The 17,478-nt window shown below is 36.8% G+C and overlaps 1 protein-coding gene across 11 annotated transcripts in view; it reads right to left on the bottom strand.

The window, feature by feature from the left end:
- TBC1D1 (TBC1 domain family member 1) overlaps positions 1-17,478 on the bottom strand; it is a 110,348-nt gene that overhangs the window by 48,733 nt on the left and 44,137 nt on the right. For all 11 annotated transcript variants that reach the window (XR_003527572.1, XM_027642773.1, XM_027642778.1 and 8 more), the window contains 6 exons: positions 11,505-12,038; positions 8,367-8,456; positions 5,751-5,855; positions 4,995-5,127; positions 3,497-3,588; positions 1,782-1,892 (listed from right to left, as the gene is read on the bottom strand). Coding sequence is in view for 10 of the 11 variants with exons in the window: in XM_027642773.1 (XP_027498574.1) it covers positions 1,782-1,892; positions 3,497-3,588; positions 4,995-5,127; positions 5,751-5,855; positions 8,367-8,456; positions 11,505-12,038 (1,065 nt within the window). In the remaining variant the exon portion in view is untranslated. The remainder of the gene's footprint in view (positions 1-1,781; positions 1,893-3,496; positions 3,589-4,994; positions 5,128-5,750; positions 5,856-8,366; positions 8,457-11,504; positions 12,039-17,478) is intronic.

Here is a 17,478-nt window from a genome sequence, read left to right as displayed (position 1 = left end):
CACATTATCACCACCACCAAATAGTCCTGCCTACATATAATTATAAATCATCCTATTTCCACTATGACAAAATTACAGGCTTCTGCATTTTCTTTTTACCTTCCCTCATCTTATCCTCAAAGAGCAAATTAGATGCTGCTTACAATTATGTTCTTATGAAAAGACACTTATTGTGAAACGTTTTTGTTAAATAAGATCCATTTATGAGTATCATATTTTATTTTTTCCCTCCCCTGATTTAGATATTAAAAAAAAAAAGTGATTATGAAAAGAATGAAAGTGAATACCTATGCAGAAAAGAAAGGAACAGGGATACCAGCGTGTGATGGGTTAATGATTGCTGAGACAAATAACACTGCCAGATAGGTATTCAAAGGTATCTGCTATTACACAGCTCTGGAGATTAATTATCAGAGTAAATATAAAATGTTATACTAAGACAAATGATGGACTGATGGCAAGTCAACTCTGTTCTTAGAGCACTGGCATCTTTGCAAGTGTCAGATTAACTAATTTTGGTTCCAGGAACTGAGCAAACAGACTGAAGCAGGCCTTAAGAATTTTCAAATCACAATGAAGACACACTAATCTATCTTGCTTTCTAGATCCCTATTTCCAAGCTGTTTGTGACTGACAACTATTTGATAATCAGCTGCCATTAGACCAAATAAAAATATTTCAGGTATGATGATAGAGGACTTCAGGCAATGTTTCTTTGTCTTATGCCACAACTGCAATACTTTATTCTTTAAAGTCTCTTTCTGGTGAGATACCCAAGACAATAAATCAGAGAACAAAACATGCAAAGTTTTCTTCCTGTCTACTCAGTGAGGTCAACAATTAGCCAGTAAGCCATAAAAGGAGAAGATATTAACTAAGTGAAAAAATAGTAAATGAAGATTTGCTGCTACTTCCCCATTTCTTCGCAGCTCTCATTACTCTCCACATATTCATTTGCTAGTTTATATCACTAATGGCCAACAGCGGTTATCGCAATGGAATTACCAGCCAGCAGCAAAGGGACAACCAAGATTTTTAAAAGGATCAAATAATTGAAACTGAAAGTTTCCAGAGAATGGGGGTCTATCCTTTTTTAAATACAGACCACCTTGAGGTGTTTCAAGTTAATTAGTCACAAACTAAGGCATCCAAAATCACTAATTCCTTTTGGAAAATCTTAACTGTGCTCTGTAAATGGCCTTAAACAGCCCTGATGGAACCTGATGCAGTTTAGAAGGTAGTTCAGCTTTTTGGAAATGGACAAGAGTCTCTGCTGAAGTTTCTGCAGTGATTCTCCTCAGCTACTCCTTCTTGAGGCCACTTCAAATGGTCATTTGCACACAAGACATAGCTTCCAGCTCTTGAGTAAATGTAACAGGCCTTTTATCAAGGATCATATCCAATGTGTTGGCAGTATACTGACTTACACTCTCAGTGGGATAGCAAATGACACAGATCAGCTGAGAGCAATTGTAAGTTCCTTATATATTCTCACACACATTAAATTTTCATTGCAGTGAGAAGAAACAAATTAGTAATCTACCTTGTCTGCATCTCTGTCTCCTAGGCTTGAAATCAAACTGTACTAGGGACCTCAAAATCTGAAATATCTTTTTTTTGTGCATGACAATAGCCTATGAATCATAAGGAAATTCAGTATTCACCACTGCTTAACACTTTCAAGTTTCAAAATGCCAGTGATGGAAATTTACCTTTGGAAAGATATGGAAAGTTTTTTTCTGGCTCCTTCTTATATGAACTAAACCCAAATGTTTACTTACCTGTTTTGCTTCTCCAACATGAACATGGTCCTTCTGTTTTTCTTCATACATGTTTCTCAAAACAGAGATAACCAACTCATTCTCTTCTTGATCATTTCTTGGTCTTAATTTCTTTAACTGAAAACACCACAAACACAGTAATTACACATTTGTATAACTGTCAGCAAATATTTATTCTTTTCATTTTGTCACAGTCCATACACTGTCAGTGTAACACGTTTAGTTTGGTTAATGCTACTACTCCAGTCCACCAGAGGACACCAGTGTCCCAGGTAAAGCACCAATACAGCCAGAGAAACACCTCACCTCACTTCATACATGACAGAATTTACATGAAAGACAAAGGACAACCGTAAAGGTATCAAATTGCCACAAGACAATGAAGGCTTAAAAAAATATGTTTGCTAATTTGCTTTCTATATGAAGAAAATCAAAACACAGTAGTTGTGAGTCTGTGGCACACGTGAAGTAGTGTTCTGGAGTTACGATGCACAACCCTTCTAGAAATCCTTCTCATTAGTCGTTTAATGTGGGGGAAATTACATAGGTATTTTCAAAATTACTGCACAAGGTGAACATATTTGTCTCTACTGCATTCTATTTAGATCAGAGTTATTGTGAGAGAAAATCTTTTTAAAACAATTTATTAAAGAATTTAGTCCCAGAAACCTAACTTTTGAAAAGCATATGCTGTTTTAAGCCTATTGATGTAATGCAGAGGATATAGTATGAATTAGCTAATGCCAAGCACGTTAGCACATTAGATTAATTAAAATATCACAGCTATCTAAAAATGCAAATCATGGTTACAATACATGGATCTGTAGGAATACAACAACTACAGTTTCAGGCAGTCCAGCTGTAAAAGCTAGCTGAAAAAGATGGGCAGAAGAGATGTACTTTACTCTTTGGTTTTACCAAGTTAATCGTTTGCAGACCAGAAGCAATTAACAGTTTCCTGGTACTACCAGAAGCTTTAGATTGTGTGCAGAACACTAAAAGGCAACAGTGCTGCTAATTGCTGGATACCAAGGAATTACTTAGCTCATGGAATCAGCCCCACAGAGTAACTTCCAAATTTGGTACTGAGTGATAAACTGCCACATGGAAACACACAAAGAGACTGAAATGACTCAGGAGAGGAAGGAAACATTATTTTCAATAGTTTGAAATTTCCTAATATTCAGTAGAGTGGCAATCCCAGTGATGTTTCCTACAATACACATCATCTGTCTTAAATCCAGCTATGCTTTCTTCTGTCCTACAATAGATTTAATTAAGAAGATAGAAAGTTTAACTTTTTTAGCTAGTTTGACAAGTATTAAGATCTAGGATAAATTTTAGGTGAGAAATTTTCTGATCTTGGAACATTACCATAATTTATTTTTGTCAGAGTAATAGTATGAATGTCCTCACAGTACAAGCCTTCACACACAACAAAATGTGTGCAGTTTTAGTCAGTGAAAAGGCAACATCTTCATGGAAAACAAGTAGTATTATTAGTGGAAGAAACACGAGTAAAACAGTTGTTTTAATCAAAAGACAAGTTTTTAACAGCTCTAGAAAAACAATGATATTGAAATTAAAGCTCAAGGTAATTAATGCTATTAAATAATGAATAATTCACAAAAAATGAAAATAACTTTTGTGTTTCACACTGATGTTAGCAAAAAACATCAATTGCTTTAAAATCTCCCAGGAAACAAAGAGCTTACCTGAACCTCTTCAAAAACAGAGGCCTGTTCCTGGTTATTTAGTGTTGTTAGATGCTTTTGTAGTTCTAGTTTAGTCTTAGAAGGGTGCAACCCTACCAAGAGGAACAAAAAAGAACAAATTACAGGGTCAATTTTGTCAGAATTAATCAATCACATAAATACGCCCACAATTTAAGCCAAAGCTTGCCAGTTATTTGAGCTGACCCATTGAATGATTTCATAACAGGGCATTAGAAGGAACTCCAGGTTCATTTAAAGCTACTACTGAACTCATGCCTTTAAAATGAGGGACATGAACTCTGCAACGAGGAGATTTACTGAGCACACACCAGGATTATACTCTTAGCTGAAGATTCCATTATCACACAAGATAAAATAAACCCACAATCTACTGCATTTTAGCAGACTGCTTAGTTGGTGTTTTATGCAGTGGTGCTTAGATTTTGTTTATGGTATGAATATAATTCCCTTCTCTTTTCTCCACTTTGTATGCCTTGGTCTCTACTGAAAAAGAGTAGATTTATTGCATGTTAGTGAAATTCTTGCTTTGCCTCTTGCTGAAAATATTTACTGACAGTCTAAAGCAGGTTACTCTTTCATTCAGATTACATTTTCTGCTCTCATCCTGGATTAAATTCTTTTCCTCTATTTTCTGTGAAAAACCAGCAAACCACCAACAGTACTGTGTACTTCAGTTTCTGATCATGGCATACCTCCTCCAGAATCAGAACATATGATTAACCAGATGGCATGATTGCAGACATTAAGTATCATTCACCTTTGGGAAACTTCCCAAAAATCACAGCTAGCTGAAAACCAAAATAGAGCGAAAGTAGTTTTGGAAGTTCTCCAGTTTCATCAAATTAATACTACATAGGTTTTAGTCCAACAAGCTACTGTCATGTGATCTCACAAGCTGCTGTTGCCCTTTACTTACCCCAGACATTGCTTAAATGAACAAAATCTAACTGTGAAATCTGCTGAAATGCAAAGAGGTTTTTTATGGCATGACCTTGTGTTCTGGGCAGCAACTACAATTCTAATTGCTGCATTTTCATGAAGGTGCATAGATCAACAACACAAACACATGTATTAAAAGCACACTGTTCAGTTCATGCTTAGTGGTAGCATAATGCCAGTATCTAAGACGGTCATAGCTATCGCAGCATCTATCCTTCAGAGGTTCCTTATCTATCATCTTCTGCATGCAAAGGGCTCATAGAGCCTAACGAGCTGCAAGTAACTAATAGACTCTTAATTAGTTTTCAAAAATTGAACTAAAACACAAGAAAGGAGCTTAACTTTTGTTAGAAAATTCTTATTACCTTACAGAAAACCTGACATTACACTCCTCCAAATAAAACAACTAGCTTTCAACTCTCCATCCCAAGTCCCAAGCTCTTTTTAATATTAATTTCCTTAGAGTTTCACTTGTAAGACTGTCCCCCAATGAAATAGTCAGAAAAGATATTCAACCAGAAAGCTCTTTAAATCTCACCTTCTATCTTTTCACAGAGTTTATGCAAGATTTGCATAGGACAGCCTTCACAGAGCTGGGGCTGTGCTTTAGAAGTTTGTTGCACAGCTGCCACGGTGAAAGCCTGTTTCAATGTCATCATGATTTCATCAACCTGAAAAGAATGACATGCAGAAGAACAAAATTTCACTCTTCCACTGAGCTTCTGTTTTACTCAACACAAACAGTCTTTGAGAATGATACTGCCCCTTGTTTGGGAATGTGCTTATGATTAAAAAGACAAGCTGTTCCCATGCAGTTTCTGGCTACAAACACACAAGCAAGACAAAACTCATCATGAAGTCCTATCTCTTCCAGGCCACTCATCTTTATTACTGTAGTCTAATAAAAGATACTGCCTCTATCTCAAAACCTTTTCTTCTCCATGACAAGAAAGCTTACTGCAGTTGTCATGCACTGGCCTGGTTTACAACACAGTTGTGCAGTTCTGATTTTCAGAACAGGTGCACTGTGAAAAAAACATCCTTCAAAAAAAGTGGTAAATGGTCTAACTTAGCTTGCGTAATAAATGGAAGAATTATTGGATTTTAAAGGGGATTTTAACTCCTGCCCTCAAAACAAATGAAAAGTTCTTTTGCAGACTGCTATGTTAGTTACATTTTGGAAATAATTATATTTCCGAGTGGAATAGGATTTGAAGACATTCACCAAAATACAGAGAATGGAGCAACAAGAGACTTTTAGGGCCTAATATTCTATTTGGCTTTTTTCACTTACCAGTGCTTCATCTGTACACTGAAACACATAGCAAACAAAGTGGAAGCCTTCATTTTCTGAAGACTCTCTGCAGATGAACCCAAAATGATCCACGTGTCTAATTCCCTAGCAAAGAAACAACAACAATGAAGCAGTCAGATCTACTTTCAGTGTTTTGTACCTGTATTACTTCCAGTAATAAAAGAACAAAAGGCCCAATAGCATTACATATAGGTCAATTATCTCTATTACAACTACGGTGGAGTCATCTGGCCATTAAAATTCTCTTCTGTTATAGAACCTATTACTTCACAAATCTTTTCAATTTCAATTAAGTTAGACATTGTTTGATTAGAGTCTGAGTTTTTTCCTTTATTTTTTTTTTTTCTTAAATGAATGAAGTATAATAGACCAGAGATGAATAAATTCTACTCAAAATGTGTTTTACTCAATATTGGAAATAGCTGGGGAAAAAAGCTTGCTTTGTTTTTCTTCTGTTTTGCTTAATTGGTCAACAATTGGTCTTTACATTTGTAAGAGTAAATCAAAGAAAGAGTGAAAAAAGAATAAACACATTTATTTTTTTATCTAAAGAAAAGCTTGGTTAAATAAAATGTTTAAATATATTACTTGAAGATCACTCATAGAAGCATTTATTTCTCTTAAAATTCAAGCTTGCAACAGTAGATAAACAGTACATCCTGGTAAAATAAGAAAGTTGTTTTAATTCCTGGGATTTTTCTCCTTCTATTATGAAAAGAGTTTCAGGTGAGTAGAGCTGGCTGATCCCACTGCATGCCTTCTCAGCTCAACATTCTTAGTTAAAAAAGAACAAACAACAAACCAACTTATGACGATGAATGCACACATGCACAGCAGTAGAGCCTATTTAGAGAAAGAAAGTTACACTCAGCACTATTTTAATACCTTCTAGCTGTCATGGTACAATATTAAAATAGGGTAAAGAGAGGTAATAAAATGCTTTATCAAAAATCATAACGATGAATTTCAGTAAATCAGAAATTTCAGTGAATTAAACAATCTGAAGATGGCCTTGTTCATACAGCAAGAATCACTGAATATTCTCTGTGCCTTATTATCATGAAGAAAACATTTTAAAAAGCATTAAAAAGTGTAAAAAGTGAATATTTCTATAAAACAGAATGGCCATGTGTTCCAAAAAAAGAACACATTGTAGCATCAGATACCCTTACACAATCTGAACGATGTTGTCTTATCATTCAAAATGGTAACATTAAATGTTCAGAGCATGCCAGCTGAACAAAGGACAGAATGCACTAAGTCCTCACGCTAACCTTCCAGCCCATAGCCCATGTTTCTTCTTCTGAAAGCCCATTTCTTCTCCTGAAAACCCAACTGTGATGGTGTAAGGAGCCCAGCAGAGATCATGGCCCCGTCTGCAAAACTGCTGGCAAATGCTCTTCGCTTTTTCAGATACTGCCCCAGGACCACATACTTCCTTCTGCCATTATAATATCTCAGTGATGGATTGGGCATTCTGGAAATTAAGTACTGATTCTTATCTTCCTTATAATTTAACTCCAGTGCCTTCAAGAAAAGATTATTAAACTTCTTGTATGATCAAGATAAGATTGTTCCCTCAAGTGTTCTGGAATGCACATAGTTGAAGGAGAAGCCCTCTGTACCCCAATATCAATATTTGCCCAGCTGACACATCATTTGACCAGTAGTACCTTCTTCAGGCGAGGGGAGAATTCAATCAGAATCTCACTCCTACTGCTCTGAGTAGTACAAACATCTGTGGCCCTTCAGGACAAGCCACCAAGTCTACCTAAATAGCTCATACCTAAGGATATGGCCTAAAGAAAGATGAGGATGAAGATTTTTCTGTGATCAAGGACTTATCTTTAAAGCTCTTGCTTTGACAGCATGCAAACTACTTATGTTTACTCTGAAATTTTCAGAATAGGTACCTGAATGTTTAGTGATGAAAGCTATCACCATCAAACTACAAATCAAAGTAATTTATGAAAAAAAGAATAAGAAAAAAATCAAAAAAAGCCAGAGGCAAAACGACAGGGAAACAAACCCTGTGGCACAAGGAACAGAGACTGATAGTGAATGAAGAGGCTCTAAAACATGCTCACCCTCAGTGCATCACACACACTACCTCTGCATGGCAGAGAATTGTCCTCTTTTACATACATGCAACTTGTACTCTTGAAAAAAATGTATTTTTGAAGTATTTTTCAGATAACTCTTACATATAGCTTTTCTCCTTTTATTCTCACTTCTTGAAAACCATGGCTCAGAGAACCGCAGACTTGCACAACAGTGAATCACACCCACTGCAATCTCAAATCAGATGTGACCAGTGTGTTCCTTCTAGTTCATATTATTCATCCACTTCACCAAGAAGTGAGTCTTCATCTCAGAAATCACAATGCAAAGCATGAAAGAAGGATGACAGTTGTAAAACATTACTGATTAACTAGCAACTTTTCAGTAGCAATTACTGAAACTGCTTTTAGAGAATCCATTTGGAATGCTAAGAGAGAGTACATGAGCATTCACAAGTAGAGAATATTTAAACAAAAAAAACCCAAACCAAAACAAAACAAAAAAAAAGAGAGAAAGAATACACTGCAATCTTACCTGAGAACAAAAGGATATTTCTTTAAAGCTTTTTTCAATTGCTACTTTTTTTGTGTCAGGACTGATAAGGTAAACTTCAGACTGGCCAATCTAAAAAGAGCAAAATAAATAGCAAGATGATAACAAGTAACATTACACTTCCTTTTGTCTCACTATAAAAATCTTTCCTGAATATAAATCTCAATTTTTTTCTACCTGTATATTTAGGCCTATTAGTGTATTACCAGGGAGAATACTGAATCAACATCGATTTGGCATTGAGAGCTCTGCACACTACTGCACTGAGGTTTAGTTTCATATTTAAGACAAGAGAGTGACGATAGTGTTTAAACAGATGAGAACAACGTAATACCACAAGTAACCTACTTTGTACTGAGAGAAATATACCCATATTCTGTTTTTCTAATTTTCTGCAGTCTTGGCATGTACTACATTCACAAAAACTACTTCATGAAATTGTCCTAAAGTTTAAATCCAAGTGTGTGCCTCTCTCTATATTCAAGTTAATTATTTTTAGGGTTTTATTTATTTATTTAAGACATACATAACATTTAATTTAAAGCCTTAAACTCAAACTATACAAATGATTTTACTGAAGTATATTTTCAAAGTTAATTTAATCTGTAGGCCATTTGTACAGCAAATGACCCAAAAAGCTGACGATAACTTTTGATGGGCAAAGGGCATTTTTAGAGTGAAACTACTGTTTTCAATTTTTCAACTTCGGGCAATATCTTTGCAAGACTGCAACAGAAAAAAATCAAATCCTCATATTTTCTAGCACATCAGAGAGCCTGCTAAAGACAAGCCTAATATCAGATTTTAGGGAAGATACGTAGAATCCAGACACACTCGTGAGTGTGACTTAGAGAAACCTGCTTCAACCACTACCAAATCCCAAAAGATGCACATAAAAACATCCTCAGCACCAATATAACTGTAATTTCTTAAGAAAGGGGGAGGGGTGGAATCCTGAACATGAATGAATCCAGTGAGATGTGCCACCTCTGTGTGTCTAAAAATGGTCTCATGCATTCACCTTCCACCTTTTCTTTTACTTCAACCAGTCACAATGGTTTTCCATAGCTCCCTGCTGGTTTCCTTGCATTGTCTCTCTGGGGCTGACCTCTCATGTGTTCATGGGGTTATTCCTTTTAACACCTACTCAGCAGCTTCCTCCTGCTCACTGCTGCTTTCCCCTCCCTGCAGCAAGAGGCTCCTTCTTATAGCTCAGTCCCACATGCTACTTTCACACTTGGTCCCAAGGCAGTAGTGATCATTTGGAGTCAACTGAACAAGGGAAAAAAACCCAAACCAATGAACCTCTTCCCCCTCCCCCCCTCAACATACAGCCAGGAGAAAAGCCTACAAGTAAAACACCCAAATCCTAAGAAACTGGCTAACAAATCAGTTCTTCAGGAAGAGATACCAAAATCAGGGCTGTCTGAACCAGGTAAGAAGAGTTGGCCGGTAACTAATTTGAGTATTTTTCACACCTCATCCATCAACCAACCTTTGCTGCAGTGCTGTGGAAAATCCAAGAACCTTAACTAAGAACATACCAACAATTCTTATTCCTTTGGATATAAAGTTACTTGTAAATGTTTCATATGTAGCCACAAAAAAACGGATGAGCAAAGCTGAAGACCTGTGCATGCTGTGGCTACTCAGAACCTGCTGAACACAGGGGACAGCTAAGCAACAAACACAGCACTGCCACGAGCTCCTCTCTTGTGGATACTGAAGGCACAAACTACAGTTACTTCACTTCCTGATACTGAGCTGAATTTAGACTGGCTGAATAGCAGAAGAACACAGCTGTGCATATTAAACAATATTTTCTCAGGCAAAAAGCAACCCAAGACAGAAAGTCAGATCAGCAGAGCCCCACAAGTGGTAAATATGCCTGTCAGCACATTTCATGTTCAGGTTGAAGGTGTATGTGTCTTTCAGAACTGTGGCATCTATTTAATACAAACTGAAAATGCACTCACTAGAGTAAGAGGATCTAGACCTAGGCAGTGCATCTATAATCTCTCTATCTCTAAAATATGTGCCGTGAACTAATAATGGGTCATGATTTGTTTAAAAATTAGGCATTATTACAAATGGCATCCATATTTTTTTGTGTGAAATACATGTCAGGAGAAGAAGGTAAACATGGATTTCTTATTACTGGGGAAGAAAATTTCTCTCCATCTTCTACTTCTGTCTGATGCCAGCCTGCCACAAACAAACAGAACCTTTAAATAAGGTATAACTAACTACAACTTTTTCTTCGTGTTATTTTTTAGAGATATAACGCCTCCCTGCAAAAAACTTGTTGTAATTGCACACGCTCCTGTTACTGTCCTTAAAACGCCCAGCCTCAACAGAAGCTGACAGATCCAAGATGACCTCAGAACAGTTAGCCATTGCAGTATTAGCTCCAGGTTTGCATTATGTTTATAAGACACAAGATATATAAAATACATATATATATTATATAGCTTATCTATCATGAGGATTAGAAGACAAGCAAACAACACATTCCTTACTTGCTTCTCAGATCTTGGAAAATAGTTTTGCTGCTCACCTATCAAGGCACAGGCATTGCTAGCCACACCAAAGTAGGGCAGGAGTGGAGGCATGTGTGCAGTAGCATAGGAAGTTATTACACTACTCTGTCATTATACAGACATTGGCAGCAGCAGCACTTTCATGAATTACACTGCTTACATGGGACATAAGGTTTACTAGCTCTCAGTCATGGTTTGGTCCTTCTGCTCTAGTTACATATAACTCATTCATCTGGAAATTTATTTCTCCTGTTACCAGTTGGTGTAACTATGTACCATTATGCAATTGCATAATTATCTACTAATGTGCCGTAGCTTTCTAAAAGCTATATTTAGAAGCCCAGTGTTTCAGGTAGTGTAGTTTTAAACTATTTAATATAAACTTATTTGGATATGTAAACCAATTTGCACTAATAGGTAATGCTCTCCAGAGAAACAGGTAAGTTTAAGTTAAGTTTTGGTAATTGCAATTAAATTATCAAAGAAGTAACTGCCATCTGTCAGAACATCTGCTTTGGTGTTTGCCACTCCAAACTCCAAAATGTGAAAATGCCACCGGGAGCTGCAAATCTTGCTTTACCGTAAACAACATTGTCCGGTTTTCTGCAATGTCAGTTGGCTGCACAACACTGTGTCCATAGATAAGTTGACTTTTTAGGTTCAGTGAAATTGCATCTTCTTCAAAAGACCTGACAAAGTTGTCACTTCTATGGCTTCCCTCTTGGAAATCCTTCTTAAAAGCAAAGGAACGAAGCCCAGGCTGAGAAAAAGATTTCCTAATTGGCCTTTTCTCCTCCTCTTCACTGACCAAGGGCTGGAAGACAGACCGAAATTTGCTACTGAAAGAGAAGCCTCCGAAGTTATTGGCAGTTTCATGTTGTTGGGACGATGAGTTGAAATCTGAATTTTTTGTACAACTTGCACGATTAAATTTCTCAATGCATTCATCTATGAGTGCTGGAGGTGCATTTTTATGTGCTACTGTCACCCGTCCACAGAATAGCACCTCAAACTTTTTGGCAAAAGGGTCTTCAATATCTGAGAGATTATTCTGAAACTCTTCTTGGCGAGCAATTTTCCCAGCTTGTCGAATAGAGCTTATAATCTCAGGCACCTACAGGAGGGGGAAGAAATACACAACATTAGCATCAGGTGCTCCATGACAAAGAAGCTGCAAAATTAAAATGTGCTCCCTGTTGTGATTTTTTTGGAACGCCTAATTTGATTATGTTTTCAAAGAGAAAAGACCAGTTCAAGTGATCTTGTATTTGTCAAATAGACACATTATAGCAGTTAAACACTGATAGGAGGAATCTCTCGTTTGTCTCCCTGCCAGGAGTTCACTGTCATCAACACTTTGTCAAAAGAGCTTCATCTCCTGTAATGCTCTGTGTTTCCAGTAAAACTTTTGCCCCTGAAGCAACCAGTATACCACGACAAAGTCCAACTCAAAATGAAACATAAGAATGCTTCAGAAAGCATACGAGAAGCCATGGACTAATTAATTGGTAAAGATAGTTAATCTTGGTTATTTCTCATTTATATTTCTCTTACTCAAACACTCATGTCATGCAGATTAATGAGTCTCCTGCAAATTTGCTTTCCCTCTCCTAACAGCATATTGCATTGTTATGGCAGTTTCATGTTTGGTCTTTTTCTTTTAAACTGTAGATAGGTGTATTTTTTAAAGAAACATATTCTTATTTCAGATGTTAATTTTTATTCTACTATCTTAGATGACGCTTCAAAATAATATTACTTCCACATACAGTATGACCTGCAGGGCATCTGTAGGAGAGAGCAGTCCGCTACAGACCAACAGATGTTGTAATTAGAACCCAAACTGCCATCTGACACATTTTTAGTGACAGTAAACGGTCACAGTTGCTGATATGGTTACAGGCAGTGATATGCATATGTTGTCTGCTAAGCTGCTGCGAAGCTCATGCTTGGTTACATCACACTGCTTTGACTGACCTAGGAGATTAAGGTTCTTTTGCAGCCTCTGCTGCTGCTGCAACAGAAATGTGGGGCCACCATCTATGATTACAACTGATAATTCTGGCAGCTTTTTTATTTACTGAAATCATTCGGAGAAAAATACGTGTGAAGTGTGCTAATTTCCTGACAAAACAAATCTCTGTCAAGCATCAACCGAAGCTTGCTTTACTTACAAGTCTTTGGTTGCAGATAGTACAGAAAGAAGTCTGGAAGCAGCAGAATAAAATAGCAGCCCAGAAGAATCATCTCCCCTATGAGAAAAAGCATCCCTAAACCTAAAGAATATTTCAGAGACATTGTCTCTGTTTTTTTCAGACATTTTTATGATTATCTATTGCTTAATCATAAGGTACATAAATCAACTCAGGAAACAGAAAAGGACTTTAAGGAAAAAAAATTTGAAGAGTGAAAACTGAATGGTTATATTCTGGGTATTCACTCATAAAGACCTCAATAAGATTCATTTATAGACAAGGAAACACAGATAGAAATGGATGGATAGGTAGATAGTAGACAGATTAGATAGATACATAGATAGATAGACAGATAGATAGATAGATAGACAGACAGAAAGATAGACAGAGAGACAGACAGACAGACATGTACACACATACAGTTAGTGGATTTAAAACAATACAGAAATAAGGAACAGATTTCAAAATAAACAGGAGGACTCAGGAAGCATTACTTCACCCTTGAGCGCAAGACATGAGTCATCAGCTAATCATTCAGCAAAGATAACGGGGGAGAAGGGTAAGAAAAACAGGGTCAGCAATTCATAAGTCCATTCTCTGATATGTCACAAACCAGTCAGAAAGCCTTGGGCTCAGGCAGCTTTGTGCTTAACTTCTTAATCATATACAAGAAGAACATAATGGTAAAACAAATCTTTAGTACCTCAAACAATATGAATTTGCTCTACAGTGAACTCAAGGTTTACCTCAGTTTTATTTTCCTAATACTCCTTCAAAGAATCAATTTTTAGCGGGTTTTAGGATGACAGTAAAACATACAATATTATTATACCAATATTTCAAGCTGTAACTGCTTTAGCACTTTTAATAAACACGTTTTACTCTTGTGGGAGTATCTGGACTCACAGGCCATAGGCAGTTTTACTTTTGAGTTGCCCGGGATACACGCAGAAACCTGCTATCCCACGTCCACTTTTGCTGAGGCTGCAGAGGTGACAGCAAATGACGGAGGTATTTTTTGCACTATGCTTACTTTGTTAAGGCCAGGAACATCAGCTCTCACTCAAAGAGTGCCACTATCTCAACCAGGGTTAAGCTCCCCCCATATCATGCATGCTGATGACTACAAGCAGAGTTTCCAGCAGTGCAGGCAATGCAAGTCTTACAGCTGAGTTAAAGCCCTGACAAGGCATCATGGATCCATCACAGATGTGGGGTTACTGATTTTGATTTCTTCAATGTTTTTTGTTATCAAACACATTAGACATTGACAAAATTGCTATTCAGCAGTGGCTGTACTTTACAAACAGACAGTGGTTAGGAAAAGACTGTACATCACATAGAAGTATTTTGCAGTGGTTAATAAACTTTATGCCTAAGGAGACTCAGCAGGCCTGTTGATGGAAAATCAAGGGGAGAATTTATTTATTTATTTTCACACATGCTAAGGCTTGAATCATGTCATTGACAAGTAACAGCTGGCTTCCGTGCTAGATTTACTGAAAAACACTGACTCTTCTGTTCCCACTTATAAACCTAAAACAATTTCACAGCCTGCTAATACAATTTTATATACTTCTGATTAGGCAACTGATGCAGCAGCAGCAGAAGCAGCAAATCACTACCTCACTTTCCTGTGACCCTTACTTATGTTAAACATTTATTTTTTTTATTAGTAAAGACAAGATCCCCGATGAATGAGAAGCAAAGCAAAACACATATTTCCCTGGAACTGTTCTTGGTCTGACCAAGATTTGTGCTCTTTCTATCTGCCTGTGCCATTTGAAGCCTTTTGTGCAAGTATTGAGAAATTAACAATCCACATGCTCCTGTGTGCTATCTGATGCTGGCTCCCTCAGCAAACAGACCTGGATGCTGAGTACATAAACATGAAGTAAACACTAGTTAAAAATAAATATGATTATTTCCAATTATTAAAATAAAGATGTAGGCTCTATCCTGGCAAATGTTTATTTACCACAGATGGGATGTTTCCAGATTAAGCTGCATGCCATTGGGTGATCAGTAACCACGTCTCTTGCAAACCTCCAGGAATTAATTAAGATGTAAAAAGAATCAGGTTTTATGGCTCTCCAATTTGTATCAAAAAGCAGCAGGGATGAAGTTGCTCCTGAATTAAGTCAATGTTGCTTAGAGTCTTTTAAAGGTTGTGGGTTCTTTCTGAACATAAGAAAACAATCTTTTTTTTTATTGTAAGGGTTGCCACAAGTTGCTCAGAGAGGTTGCAGAGTTTCCATCCTTGTAGATATGCAAACTCTGCCTGGACATAGGCCTGAGCAGGGGGTTGAAATAGTTAACTTCCCAAGGTCACCTTGGTGACTTTGGATACTAACCATTCTTATACACATTTATAGGTAATTCTGTCTACTAATCTGGACTTGCTAAGACACTGGGGGAAGACTGCTGCATATATGTATGATTTCTTCCTGATGTAAAAATTCTTTTTCTAGTATAGTTCCTTTCTTAAGTGTTTCCTGACTTGTTTCTCAGTATAAATATGTAATTAGTGGATAAAGATTATTTCTGTAACCAGAAAAACCACTGCTGCTGACCTAAAATTATTTCCCTAAACCCACAAAACTAAGTATAGAACAACAGTGTAAGCAACGATGAAACTTTACCAAACACAGAATGTTACCTTCTTATCACTCAGTCCAGGCCAAACAGGTTTGCTGAACAGAAGACACAGCTGAACCATACTAGGCAAAGTTTTTGCATTCAGAGTGTCTGAATTAGATACAGTAAAAGATCATGTATCTATAACCATTAAAACTAACACTGGACTGTTGCGATTTTTTTTTTTTAAGTATATCCATGGTATTTCTGCTTTAATGAGAATGGCTATTTTGCAGAGACAAAGCAGGGAACTGAAATACTCTTGTGACTTGACTCTTAGGCATTCAAGCAAAATAGAAACGAACACCTAGAACTTCCAAGTGCACGTTTCTCAGCTTTGAGAGACACATAGCTACAGCTTCTGTGCCATGCACTAAACCATGACAGAAGGCAATTAGTTTTTAAGCATGCACAGGCAATTAGTTTTTAAGCATGCGCAGGTTTGCTGCATCTGCAGAACAAGGAGCAGAAACTGAAGCTGCATGCAACAAGTCACCCTGTTAGTTTACATACAAGCATGTAAGAGGTCAATTCCTTTAGCCTTTCAGTAGATTTAAGAAAGACTTAATAACTATTTTAACGAAAAAAGCCCAATAACAGCTGAATACAACAGCTGCCTTTTTGGTAAATAAGACTAGACTAGACTAAAAAAAGATTCCCTGTTTCTTTTATACACAGTAGGTAAGAAAGCAAAGCGTGCCACAGGAAAAGAACATCAGCTGGCAAGACTAGGCAAAAAAAAAAAGTGAGATAATTTATTATTTTAGATGTTATGCAGCATTTATACCTACAGTATAAATCTAACAGTTTATACTTATCAGTCTCTTCATAAGGCTTCAGGTCAGTAAGGGCTCAAGCACAGGCTTAACTATTTCAAGGGTATAGGTGGTTTTGTTTAATATAAGACAGAGCTGTGCTGTCAGGAACTGGTCTTACACAACAGACTCCATAAATTGCTGGAGACTGAAAAACATTAGAGTCAGATCTTAGGCTGAACCTCAGAAGGTCTCATACCATGGTGGCTAGAACAAAGCCTTAAAAATTTTTCACAAAGCTCTTGCAACGAGTAGATGTTTTGATTGAATTTTGCCAGCTTATTCAAGTGTGAGAGGACATCTGAATGATTTTTAAGTGTTTTTACTTGCCTTTTTTTCTGACCATAGCAGGTTCAATAAAGTATGTCAAAAAGTCTAACATACTTTTTGCTGTTAATACCTTTCCTTCTCTATTTTACTAAGAGTACTGCTACAGAAAAAAACAGGGTACACAGCTACATAATCTTGTATCAGGACAGACAGACATATTTACTACTTTGTAAAAGCAGTAGAACAGAAAGGAAAATATTATTAAACATACACGACCTATGTAAAAGATACAGCAAAGTATTTATTTGCATTAAAAAAAAACCTGCATAAAAATCTTTGATTTCAGTAGCTTGCTATGTAATAGAAAGCAGTTGGTCTGTTTTCAGCACACTTTTAACAAAACAGCTGTGCAGTGATCAGTGCAGATCAGCACTTCCTGTCCTTATCACTCCTTAAACATACACTAGTGGTCAACTGAGTTCTTGGACATTTATCCCCACTCAATAAATCTAAAGTTTAGCATTTTTAAACCTAAAGCATTTAAATTAATATATTTTAGTGGGACTATTTTTCCTTCAAATTGAGATTCTGCACAATTTCTCCTTTCAGAATCACAGAATAAATTAATTTGGAAGTG

This window comes from Corapipo altera, unplaced genomic scaffold (genome assembly GCF_003945725.1).
Source record: "Corapipo altera isolate COAL_440 unplaced genomic scaffold, ASM394572v1 22, whole genome shotgun sequence".
NCBI lineage: Eukaryota > Metazoa > Chordata > Aves > Passeriformes > Pipridae > Corapipo > Corapipo altera.
This window is presented reverse-complemented; position numbering and strand designations above follow the sequence as displayed.